The sequence below is a fragment of the Girardinichthys multiradiatus genome, chromosome 13 (genome assembly GCF_021462225.1).
Source record: "Girardinichthys multiradiatus isolate DD_20200921_A chromosome 13, DD_fGirMul_XY1, whole genome shotgun sequence".
NCBI classification, from domain to species: domain Eukaryota; kingdom Metazoa; phylum Chordata; class Actinopteri; order Cyprinodontiformes; family Goodeidae; genus Girardinichthys; species Girardinichthys multiradiatus.
The window spans coordinates 19917925-19930961 of record NC_061806.1 but is presented as its reverse complement, the minus strand read 5'-3'; the positions used below and the strand labels follow the sequence as shown (position 1 = coordinate 19930961).

Here is a 13037-nt window from a genome sequence, read left to right as displayed (position 1 = left end):
GAAGCTATTAATTTACCAGGCTACATTCTGGCCCATACATGTGGTTATAAGATATGGATCAAGACCAAAACAATCAGATCCTAGATACAAATAATTGAAATGAGCGTCCTCTGTAGCATGGCAGAACTTCTAAGAGATTCCTAAGCGAGGAGCTCTGCCATCTGAAGTAGAGTTACCGTATTTCTATTCAAACCAAGTCGGTAGAGGTGGTTCGGGCATCAGACCTATGACTAAATCATAAAAAAATGGAAAACAATAGATGGATGAATTAATTTTACATTACTTCTTTGTTGTAGCCTAGCTGTTACTAGATGTGACTCAGAAAAAGTGTCGTGCCCTCATGTTCAGATCAATGATGTGCCTCCACCTTGACAGGTAAGGCTAAATACAGATAAGCCGACTTATCAAAATGACCTAATACCTAAAACGCCACCCACTACCCCATATATCTTACTCTGAGAAAGCCCTCCTTCAAAATAGCTCAAATTATAATTCAATGTGTAATAAACAGGAACCATATGTTGATGTTTTTGCATAAATACTACCCAAAAAGACAGCTGTGAGGTACCCTCTCCTCCTTTGATGCTGTTCCAGAATAAATGGCGTAATCATTCAGTGGGGCCTTGATTTAATCAGATTAGCAGATTAGAAATGTTGGTGCAGATTACTTTATAACCCAGATTGAGGGAGAGGAGAGGGATTCTGCAACAGGATTTTGGTGGTGAAGGACTGCTACCTGTGAGCATTCGTAAGTACCTTCCTATTATATAGGTGGAGTTAGGTGAAAATTTATTTAGAATCCTTAAATCAAGATCATGTGTTTGTCATGTTGAGTATTATATCATCTAAACATTTAATTTTCTTTGACAGAGAATGCCGGTCATAAATGTGGAAGACCTGACAGACAAGGACAAGGCTGTGATGGAAGTAAACCAACTCAAAATTGAAATAAAGCTTGAGAGGTGGTTGGTAAGTTTATCATTTCTAAATGACAATCTTATTCTAAACATTCAAGCTTGCAATTCACTTTTAAGGAATAATATTATAAACTAACATCTCCACACATCTGTCTGATCATTTTAGACATCTAAATGCTGTGAGGAAATCAAGGAGTACATTCAGGCTGGAGTGGAGGAGGACACCCTTGTCAAAGGCATTTCAGAGGAGAAGAACCCCTTCAAGGAAAAAGGTGGCTGTGTCATCTGCTGAAATGGACCTGAGGAGCTTTTCCTATCTCAGATTAGTACCCAAGGACATTCTCCCTCCCATTGCAAAGTGGATTTGCAGACTGAGAAGACTAGAAGGACACAATAAAGACAGAAGTTATACAACGGCACAAGCTACCCTGTAAATGAACCTACCATTTTTCGGGGGCAGATTTGTATCATCCTTGGAGCAGATGCGTTAAATAAGAGTTTTGTTTTTTTTTCTGCATGAGTTCTAATAATAATAATAATAATAATGCTTCCCTGTCATGTGACATATATAGTCTGAGTAAACGGGCCTGCGTGTTGTTTTCATACACTGAAGCAACTGTCATTAAACGTGCATGTTTATAACTCAACCTGTCTCTGTTTGGGATTTTAAAGATAGTATACAGTAACAGTTGCATTTTCCCAATGTTTGCATACATTTAGAGGTTTTATCATTAAGGAATCAGCATTTTTAACATCACAGAAAGGTATTTTTTATTGTATAGCTGTAGATGAAAAAAACGTTTTATGGTCATTGAAACATGAAGCAGCTCAGTAAATACTTTTTCCACATCCCGTCAGATTACAGCCTCAACAGAGTTTACATGATAACCCAACATTAAAATGGTGCGTAACTAGAAAGTGGAAGAGGAATTATACATGGCAAGTTTAATTGAAAATCTGAAAAATGTGATGTTCTTCTATATATATATATATATATATATATATATATATGTATATATATATATATATATATGCACATCACAGAAGTGTGTGTGTGTGTGTGTGTGTGTGTAATAATTTCAAAAGAACAAAATGTTATTCACAACATTCTACAGAGTAAATGCCAGATACTACTAGATATTACTGAGATGAGTATTTTATTTTAAATGAACATTTCTTTAAATGATTAAATGCGGCAACAAGGCAGATATTATTAAAACTTTACTACTACTATTATGAAAACGTCCATTGAACTCTATCGCTGCTTCCTTCGAACGTCAGGGTAAACAAAAACCAACACGCATGCGCAAACAGCTGAGCGTAAACAGTCATGGCGCTACCTGAAGGAGCTGTGGGGGTAAAGATGCTGCTCTGCAGCCGCACTTTGTACAAATTCGCCTCGTTTTCAGGTGCCCGCTCGCTGTCTGAGAATGTGTCATCTCAGTCTGTAACGACCAAGCCTCCAGAGATCGCAAAGGACCATTTAATCTACACACAAGAGCACTTTGCGTTGAAGGAGGCCCTCAGGAAGGTATGCAGGAGTGCTAATATATTAGTTTTATCACAGCTACCTAAAGAGCAGGTAACAAATCAGGGCTCGGAGACTAGTGTAATTGTTTTAGATGTGAGCTTGGAGTATTTTATTAGCTAAATAGTTGTCATTCCTTATAATAAAATCAAAGAAGACTAAAGCGTTCAAATAAAACTGGGTGAGAGGTCGCAGTGTTAGCTTGTGTTGATTCCTCCAGTGCATGTGTTAGTATTTGCTGCCTGTCCTTCACTGCAGAGATACAAGGCTCCCTCAGCTAAACACTTACTCCCTGCTCGCTGAAAGTAGTCATGATAAGTATGTGTATAAATGTTTGAGATCTACATGGAGGCTACACAGATCCACAACCCTAAATACAGTCTTGACAGCTGCCTTCACGAGCCACCTCTCAGTTTTAGCCGTGCTGCTGCTGACTTGCACAGCATCAGACCTCTAACTCCCACATGATTAATCCTGCGTCTTTATATTTCCAGAACTAATTTGTAACATCACATGCATCATGCATGCAATTGTGAGAATGACTGAGGTCTGCATGTGTTGAGGGTGTCATGTATATGTCAAATAGCATATCCATTGATATTCAGCACACTTCAATTAGTGATAATTGTAAGGACCCAAATAAAGTCTTTTAACTCCTGTTTTTGAAATAATATTCTTGCTGTTGAAAAGACCAAGAGACATGACACGTCTGGGGAAAGGTGCAGGTTGTTTGCTTGTAAGGTAGTTGATGTTATTAAGGTAGTTGTAGGTCACCTTAATGAGTGGTTTTAGTTGAACTATTAATCGTAATTGTTCATATTTATTAAGAATCGATGGACCCAAACAGGGTTTGGAACCACACACAATTAAATTAATTTAATATCAACATTTTGTGAATTTTATATATTTTCTGAATGTTCAACTACCAAGAGAAAGCATTTTATTATTTATTCATATTTTTTTCTGATTGATGGACATTTAAAATAGCTGAAATCTCAAGTATACTTTATATGAATTGTACATAATTTTGCTAAGAATGAATATTACAGTATCTACAGTCCGTGGTTCTGATGCCCATTTGGGCTAGTCGACTATTAAGACACTTGAAAAATTATCATCCCAGAGGAAATCAAAATAACTCAGAGCGGCCTCCTGCTGGTATATAATATTAATTTGAGATGTTTTTAACCAAAATTCTTTACAGTAGATTGATGTTTAAGTCATTGTTAATGAAAGTGGGAAAGTAACATCCTCGCAGCATCAGTTAACGCCTGGTCGTGACAAAACACTTGACTCCGTTTCGTACCCAAAAAAGTCAGGTAAGAAAGGCACCAAAACTACGGAAGAATGAAATGGTGAAGGGGCGGATCGACCAGGACCCAAATAAATAAATTGCTACACTATGGTTAGATATATGGATGAAAAACGTTTGTTGGCATGGATGAAATGGCAGTGTGTGGGTTGAAAGTGGGACAGGAGTGGAGCGAATTGATCTAAAGCCACCTGAGTCTCATGTTTCCTTTTTACACGTCATTAACTATGTTATCTGTAGTAGCACTGCTGAACTGGTAATAACTCTTTGCTGTTTAAGTCTTCACATTTATATGGGTTACTGAAGTGAAAATAAAATTACTGGTTACAGATTGCTTTCTTAATTTTCTAAAAGTGCTTTATCTCAGTTATCAAAAGTGAAAGGCCAGTGGGGCTGTGTGTTGTTCCTTTTAAGCCAGGATAACCCACTATGATTTGTTCCTGTGTTTAAGTAATGTTAAGTGTCAGACTATCTGACTTAAGAAAAAACTAAAATAAAGTTCAACCCACTTCTGAAAATGCCTTTTTTAAGACCTTGTTACCCTAGAGAAATAAGTTTCACATTTTTGTCTTAGCGTGTCATAGCCATTTTAAGATGCACTTATACTATCTGACACACCTGGCTGGCATAGCTAATTGTTCCACTAAAGAATTAGGTCAATAATTAGTAATCAAAGTGATTCATTCAAAATTTTTCTTACCACACAAAGAAATGGAAACAGGCTTCAGTAATAGCAACAGGAACCCCAAGAGAAAGAAAATCAAGGGAAGCTTTTTTTCAGACTAAATGTTTTTTTAAAGAATGCCAGGAGGTTGAAAATAATCTAGCACTGGGAATTCAGGGAAGGATGAACATGTGAAAAGGAAATCCAGACCAAATGGTGGCATTGAAGAAAGGGGAACTTGAGTAATAATGTATTAAAATAATTCACTATATGGTAGTGTGTGTTTATAAATTACTGACAGTTAGGGTTGTAGGAAGTCCCTCAGCCAATACTCAAGGTTATAGTCACAGAGTGACAATAATTCTAAAATTATCTTTTAATCATAGGCTTTCATAGTCTGTACATGGTCAGAAACTGGCCAGAGCAGGTATTCATACCATAGCAACTGTTGTGAATAAAGAGGAGCAACAACAGATTTCCCTGACGTTATTAAGAAGCAGTTAGTCATGTCTTACCTTGCTTGGGTTCACCTCAGGATTTCCTGCAGCTAATTCATAAGTTAACTATCATCTGAAGAGGTAGCACCAACCATCTCTTCTGTGGTAACACCGTTTTAAAACTGAAGTTGGTAAGCTACACTTTAAAGCAGTGGGCTGCAGGCTAAATACTCTTCACAGAGTAAAATGGTATATTCTGCTAATTAAACCAATGAAAACTACTACCACATTTACTGCGTATTCGTAGTTTTGCTGAAGTCTATGTTGCAAGTACAAGTACCTTAAGATCACATTATACAATTTTCTATTAATCTTTTAAAAAGATTTGTAATCTTAGTCATCATCTTATACCAGTTCATGCTTACTAATTAGTTATACCAAAATGAGTAATAAAAGCTATCTGACTATGCTATCTTAATATGCATGGTATTTGGGATAAAAGATGTATTCATAAGATATATATGATATATATTCGTCAGTTTATTCTCACTCAGTTTACTCCTCCTGAATTATTTTGTAATTACTATCCTCCAAAATCTCAAAACACCCAGCAATAGTGTAAAATATTTTTATAATGGGAAATTCCTGCCTAATTTTGTCTTATCCAAAATACCTTGTCCAGTGCAAAGCGTCGGTGTTTGCGTAATGCAATTTTTTGACCCTGTGTTGCTAAAAGACAGCTCAATAATGTGAAACCTCTCAGCTATGTTGCACAAGTTGAGCAAAATAACTTTTTTGAGCATACTTAGGATTACTCCCTGATGACCTTTATGTTTTGCTTTCCAGCACTAGCTGTCCATCCCATTTGTTTTTTTTAAGTCTCTCAAAATTAGTTTTTTTTTTTCTTTTGGCCTGGTTAGCTGGCTTGGTGTTTCTGTGTTTTGGCAGGAGTAAATGAAGTTTAGCAATTTTGTCTGACTCTTATTTGGAACCATTCATAAGGATTTAATAACACATTAACACATTTTTAATTTGGCTTAATTTTCACAGTTTGAGCTTCTGTTTATGGGATAGTTCATGGCTTAAAAGGTAAAGAATAAGAATTATGTGTAATATTTTCATAAAACACCTCCTGTATTTGAAACAAAAAAAAACAACAACTTGTATTTAGAGCGTATTACATCAAGCTGCTAAACAAAGTTGAGTAGATGCTCTGGTCTTTTTTAAAAGCATCCCACTGCAAAAAACTCAATAATGAAAGGAAGCCAGTAAAATGGAAGAATGCATTTTTTGATGGGTATTTTAAATATAAACAGGAATTTTGTTTGATTTATTTTTCTCTATTTTGTAAATCCACTTTTTTAGTCATTCTAGTCATTGAATGAAAGAGGTCAGAGTTTTAAAAAGAGACAGGGTGACAACAATTTGCTACATGAATTCCCACTAAAAATGTAGATATACGGTTGCAACACCACATCAACAACACCAGTTACTAAGCATCTCATAAGAGCTTCTCCAACTGAATCCCACTTCAAGGTGCTTGGAAGAAATAGCGGCCTCAACAGTTAGAGGCCTTTACTATTATAGACGTTTCTCATACATAGAGTATCTTTATGTGATCTAAAAATGAACTTACTAGGCAATCGAAACTTCTCTTTATAGAGTTACACAAGTAAAACAAGCAAAAATTAGGAGGTTAATTCCTCGATCTGCTCAGAAAGGCAAGCCAGCAGTCATAACAGAAATGGTAGGCAGATGTAGCTTTAAAACAGTGCTACCTTTATAAGAGCGACAGGTGGTCCTCCTTTAGTTTCTATGCCGTAACTGTCCACGATTTTTGTGATTGGAGATATTTCAGAATAGCCAATTCTGTCTTTCTTTTAAGCCATGGTGAAGTATAGAAGCCTTCTTTCAGCTAGCTGACCAACAGTGTGCAGCAATCGGAAGGGGAGGGGGAGCATGGTATAACTATTTGCTCCTTGTAGAAAACTGTGGTCATTCTGACACATCTCTACCATCTCATTACGATATAAGCAAAAATATTTGTGGTTTTGAAACTGTTGCTTTAAAAAAATGTTTATATAACTTCATACTGGTTTTCGGACCATGCCTGTCATCAACACAATAATTTTATTATGTAATATTATTCTTATTAAATAATGGTTTATTTTTGATGCAGATTAGCTGGAACCTTTAGTTTTGCTAAAGTAAAATGTTAAGATGAAAATAAGAAAAGTAGGCATCAAGTAAACACTGTTCAGCTTCTCACTGTAAAATGACAGCTTCTCCGTGCTGGTTTAAGTTGCTCCACTTTAAAAATATCCATTAAAAAAAGCTCTTTTTTTCTAGCAGCTGCAGCCCATGCTTTGGGTTTCAGCACATTCAGTGTCGATCAAGATGAAAATTCACAAATATGATAATCAGCTATTTTTAAGTTTGGACGTTGTTCTGGATCATTACTTAAGAATAAAATTGTGCCTTTTTAAAGGAAAGAATCTGTTTAAAAAAAAAAAAAAACAGAAGTATTGCTCATGTAACTGGTTAAATTCAGATGTGTTGAACATCAAGAAAACTCTTGGCCTCAGACACCATGAGTCCTGAAGTGCAAGTATTACCCTTCAACGTCCCCATTTTTAAATGCCATGACATCTTCACTGTCCCAGTACTTATTATGTTTGAAGACTCCCACGTAACATTTTCTGCATGCAATGTTCTCTGGTATGCAATGACCTGTCTCTGTCAGTGTTAAAAGACATAGACTGAGAACAGAAAAATGCCACACATCAAGCTTGATCATTGTATGTTTTTAATAATGTAAAACAGAGGAATGCACATGTCCAAGGTCATACTTCTGGACTGTTATCTTTGTGCTGCAGATCATCGACCAGGAGATTAACCCATATGTAGATCAGTGGGAAGCAGAAGGGACATTTCCAGCCCACAAAATCTTCAAGATACTGGGAAATGCAGGCTTTCTTGGAGTGAACAAACCAGTTGGTAAGTTGATAAACTTGCATTAGCTGCCACACTGAGAAGTTGGTGTTCTCAAATAAGTTATCCTTCAAATTAGATGGCCATACTTACCTTTTGATTACTTTGAGGATGAGGAATACACAGGCATGAATTAACTGTAAAACTGAGAACATTGAGAATTTTGTGGATGTGAGCAAAGCAATGTGTGTTTCCGTATAGAGTTTTTTCAGTCTTTACAATGACATTCGTAATGAAAGATTTGATAGAGACTATATTGGTCGCTGCAGCCTATGGTCAATCTTGTGTTTTATGTGAAGCGCTCAACCAACCCTCTAAACTCAATTGTACAGAGAGCTGCAGACTGCAGAGCTGAACGCTAGCTCTTAAAAATAACAACATTTGAAGCAAAGCCCGAAATTCATGTAGCAGGAGAAACACCTTTCTCTAAGTTTAGTGTGAACTCAGTTCACTATAAACCCTGAAAGCAATGTTAGAAGGGGAATTATCAAAGTCATATCAATACAGAAAAGGTGTGAGCTAAATGGGTATGCTACATCAGCAAACCCCTCCCTCTGCAAAGATTTTGTTATGTTGGTGCCAAATCCTTGTTATTCCTTAACAAATAAAGGATGAAGTCAAACGTGTTTAAGGTAAAGTGTTGGCCTAGAACTTTTTCCACTGACTTATTCTGAACTTAAGCGATATCAGATTGTCACCAATGAAAGGTAATACCTACGTCACAATGCTATAGAAGATAATGCTCTGGCTTTACATCACTATGTATCTGACACTGTAGAGTTCACAATTTGATCACCAGAAAGTCAGGCTGCCATAAATCATTTTGATTTGTCAAAAAATGCTTCCACATGGACATGGTTCCCATATGACATGTAGACTGAACATGTGCACCACTGCCACAGAAATGATGCAACTGCGACTCAAATATATCAACAATGACCAAATAATATTACTGAGCTCATACCACACTATCCTGTCTGCCCTGAGGAAGATGAACTTATTTGGGCGGCGGACGTAGGTGGAGACCACAGCGTCTTATCTCCGGATGCTTAGGGTGGCTCTGGGGACGTGGAATGTCACCTCGCTGGGGGGAGAGGAGTGTGAGCTTGTGCGGGAGGTCGAGAGATCTCGACTAGAAATAGTCGGGCTCGCCTCCACGCACAGCATGGGCTCTGGAACCCATCTCCTCGAGAAGGGCTGGACTCTCTTCTACTCTGGAGTGGCCCGCGGGGAGAGGTGGCGAGCTGGGGTGGGTTTGCTTGTTTCCCCCCCAGCTCAGCCGTCTCCTATTGGGGTTTACCCCAGTGGATGAGAGGGTCTCATCCTGGCGCCTTCGGGTTGGGGACAGGTCTCTGACTGTCGTTACAGCCTACAGGCCGAGTGGTAGTGCGGAGTATCCGGCCTTCTTGGTGTCCCTGTAGGGGTCCCTGCATAGTGCCCCTCCTAGGGACTCCATTATTCTGCTGGGGGACTTCAACGCCCACGTGGGAAATGACAGTGACACCTGGAGAGGCGTGATATAGAGGAATGGCCTCCCCGATCTGAATCCGAGTGGTGTTTTGTTATTGGACTTCTGTGCTACTCACCGATTGTCCATAATGAACACCATGTTCAAGCATAAGGGTGTTCATCAATTCGCTTGGCACCAGGACACCCTAGGCAGGAGGTCGAGGATCGACTTTGTTGTTGTGTCTTCAGACCTTTTGGACTTGGGTGAAGAGAAGGGCTGAGTTGTCCACTGATCAAAACCTGGTGGTGAGTTGGATCTGCTGGTAGAGGAGAAAGACGGACAGACTTGGCAGGCCCAAGCGCATAGTGAGGGTCTGCTGAGAACATCTGGCGGAGCCCTTGACCAGGGATGTATTCAACTCCCACCTCCAGGAGAGCTTTGACCAGATTTGACCAGGGAGGTTGGAGACATAGAGTCTGAGTGGACCATGTTCTCCGCATCTATTGTCAATGCCAAAAGGTGGCCAAAAGGTCTGCGGTGCCTGTCGTGGCGGCAATCCCCGAACCCTGTGGTGGACACCGGTAGTAAGGGACGCTGTCAAGCTGAAGAAGGAGTCCTATCAGTTGTGGTTGGCTTGTGGGACTCCTGAGGTGGCTTATGGGTACCGTGAGACCAAGCGTGCTGTGGCAGAGGCAAAAACACGGGCTTGGGAGGAGTTCGGTGAGGGCATGGAGAAGGACTACCGGTTGGCCTTGAAGCGATTCTGGCAAACCATCCGGCACCTCAGGAGTGGGAAGCAGTGCTTCGCCAACACTGTTTACAGTAGGGGTGGGAGGCTGCTGATCTCGACTGGGGACATTATCAGGCGGTGGAAGGAGTACTTCGAGGATCTCCTCAATCCTGCCGTCATGCATTCCCTGGTGGAAGCAGAGGCTGGGGACTCGGTGTTGGACTCTTTCATCACCAAGGCTGAAGTTACCGAGGTGGTTAAAAAGCTCCACGGTGGCAGGGCTTTGGGGGTGGATGAGCTCTGCCCTGAGTACCTCAAGTCTCTGGATGTTGTGGGGCTGTCATGGTTGACACGCCTCTTCAACATTGAGTGGCGCTCGGGGACAGTGCCTCTGGACTGGCAGACTGAGGTGGTGGTCCCCCTTCATAAGAAGGGGAACTGGCAGACTGGGGTGGTGGTCCCCTTCATAAGAAGGGTGATCGGAGGGTGTGTTCCAACTATAGGGGGATCACACACCTCAGCCTCTCTGGTAAGGCCTATGCCAGGGTATTGGAGAGGAGAGTCCGGCTGATAGTTGAACCTCAGCTTCAGGAGGAGCAGTGTTGTTTTCGGATGAAGCAGAAGACGACGACGATGTCACCAGACATGGCAAGATAAGAAACTTTGTGAAACAGCATTATTATCAAGATGGATATTGTGAGTCACGATAAATCCCAAATATGTTTCAGGATTATTTTAAGGTTACGTCACCAAGCCGTAATACAAACCATAGTATTAGACTGTTTTAAGTGCCAAAAAATTGGCTTCACAAATATTCAACAAAGATAAAACACTTTTAAACTCAACAAATGCAGTCTGTTTCAAAATCGCCAAAATAGTAGTGATTTTGTTGTTGTTGCTGTAATAGAGCTGACCTATCAGCATTAAAGTGCTGCAAAAAGTTTCTTGTATAAAACAGGAAACAACATTTTTGTAGAATGTAGTTGGAAATTGCGAAAACAGAGGAGTTTGTATGTGGATGTGGGTTTTTATATCACTAATATGCCCGTGTACAAGCCTTGCGAGCTGATGTTGGGCCGGAGCCAATTAGCATCCTTGCTGTTGAAAGCAAACATTTTTAGGGTTGATAACATTTTTCATCTATTTCATGACAGGTATATGAAAGGAATTTTTGACACAGAACTCAATCCATTTGTATCCCTGTGAATTTCATTTGATGAGCTATAAAAACATGAAACCGGATTAATCATCTATGCCTCAGTCGACCTGGTAAATGTTCTGTAAGCACTCTGTGATTCCGTTTCAGAAACTGACATGACAATCTGTAACACATCTGAAGCCTGAAAAATCCTGGTCAAAGCTCAAATGTCACTTTGAATGATGACATGTTGAACATAAAAAGACAGACCTGAAAACCCATCACTCCAAAAAATAATTTAGCTGCAGTTCCTTCATTCACACGATGTTAATGTCTAAAAGTACTTGTTACGATTTAAAACAGTTGCTAAAGCATACTTCATAAGTCCTTTCCGCTTGTGTACCCTGCATGCTTATATCTGAGGTGGAGAAGCGAGTGGGATTAAGGCCGTAGGAGACCACTAGTGTTTGTGATTTAGATGAATCATCACTTCTACATTTGTGACTAGAAAACAAGACTTTTGATGTTTCAAGAGATTCTGTGTTCCCACCATAACAGAGTGGTGTTTTAATTAAAAAATTTTATAGCTTAATTATTTTGACCATTCTTATCTTTACATTTGGGAGAAAATGACAAGCTTAAGCCATGGCCTTTGATGCAGAGAACAACAAAGTATGTGAATGACAGTGTTGGATAGTGGGTCCTGAAGGGAAGATTTCACCGCAAGCCTGTAAGTCGGAGGGGAGGAAGGGTGAAGGAATTAAAATTTGCTGAACAAACAAGCATTAGGCATTAGTTGATAAGATTAGAAAGGACGATCTGCCCAGAGGTAGACTATGGGAATGATGCACTGCAGTAACAATATGTTGTACATGCTTTAGTGTAGAAATGAAATATAAAATACCTCACATACAACTTTACTCTGCCAATCAGTTCAGTTAAGATTACCAGAATTATCTCTTTGTGCTAAATGCCAAAAAAAGAGAGATTTAAAAAAATATATATACTATTTTATTATTTTCTACAACGTCAGAAATTGGCACACGTTTCTTTAAAATGTGGAAGCATTGCCTTTAAACTTTATGACTTGGGTCAAATAGGAAGCCCGCAAGCTTTTCACAAGAGTTTGCTGGAATGTTGGCTGATTCTTGCTGACAGAATTGGTGGAACCGAGTCAGATTTGTATGCTGCCTTGCCGCCTTTGCTCTAACCACATATTTTCCATGGGACCCCAGAACATTGACTTTGCTGTCAATATTTATAATTATTGTCCATTTGGTCCCTAAGACCCATTTGTGTCCAAGCTTTAACTTCCAGGCTGAACTCTTGAAATGTTGCTTCAATATTTCCACTTAAAGTTATTTTCTCGTGAACACCATCTCTCTTGTGATATGGACCACAGCCTGCTGCAACAAAACACAACATAATGCTGCCACCCCTGTACTTCACGGTTGACAGGATGTTCTTAGACTTGCAAGCTTCCTCCTTTTTCCTCCATAATGATGGTCATTACAGTCAAATGCTTAGGTTTCATCAAGCCACAGAACATGTCTTTTCATGTTGCTTTTGGAGTAATGGCTTCTTCCTCTTTCTTTCTGCTCTCGGTGGAGGAGGACGTTTTTTCTCTGTCTCCCACCCCCTCCCATATCTTATGCAAAAGTTGCATATAAATATAGTATCAACAAAAACAGGTATGAAAGCTGTAGTGGAAGTAGGGGCCCTAGTCCTAAATGAACTCTCACAGCCGCATTATTACTGGTCCCTCAATCTAGGCCCCACACCAACAGCTCGAGAACTGAACCAGAGAAAAACAAACCTCCCAGGAGGCACAGTACATGCCAGATACTGAGCTCCATGTGACCATGGCATA

The 13037-nt window shown here is 39.6% G+C and overlaps 2 protein-coding genes across 2 annotated transcripts in view; both read left to right on the top strand.

The window, feature by feature from the left end:
• The first annotated feature begins 617 nt into the window (after positions 1–617).
• Positions 618–1564, top strand: gngt1 (guanine nucleotide binding protein (G protein), gamma transducing activity polypeptide 1). Its single transcript, XM_047384425.1, has 3 exons — positions 618–748; positions 871–969; positions 1084–1564. The coding sequence occupies exons 2-3, from the start codon at positions 874–876 to the stop codon at positions 1207–1209; spliced, it is 222 nt and encodes a 73-aa protein (XP_047240381.1). The 5' UTR covers positions 618–748; positions 871–873; the 3' UTR covers positions 1210–1564.
• A 646-nt stretch (positions 1565–2210) lies between these two features.
• Positions 2211–13037, top strand: part of zgc:85777 (uncharacterized protein LOC405871 homolog) — a 40228-nt gene continuing 29401 nt past the window's right edge. Inside the window, exons 1-2 of the mRNA XM_047384399.1 lie at positions 2211–2448; positions 7735–7855. Of these exons, the coding sequence (XP_047240355.1) occupies positions 2248–2448; positions 7735–7855 (322 nt within the window). The 5' untranslated portion in view covers positions 2211–2247. The remainder of the gene's footprint in view (positions 2449–7734; positions 7856–13037) is intronic.

What these genes read in the sequence shown, in the direction of transcription:
- gngt1 (XM_047384425.1), top strand. Translation starts at nt 874, where the DNA reads ATGCCGGTCATAAATGTGGAAGACCTGACAGACAAGGACAAGGCTGTG. An exon ending in TAAAGCTTGAGAGGTGGTTG is followed by an intron (nt 970 to 1,083) that starts GTAAGTTTATCA and finishes TGATCATTTTAG; the next exon opens with ACATCTAAATGCTGTGAGGA.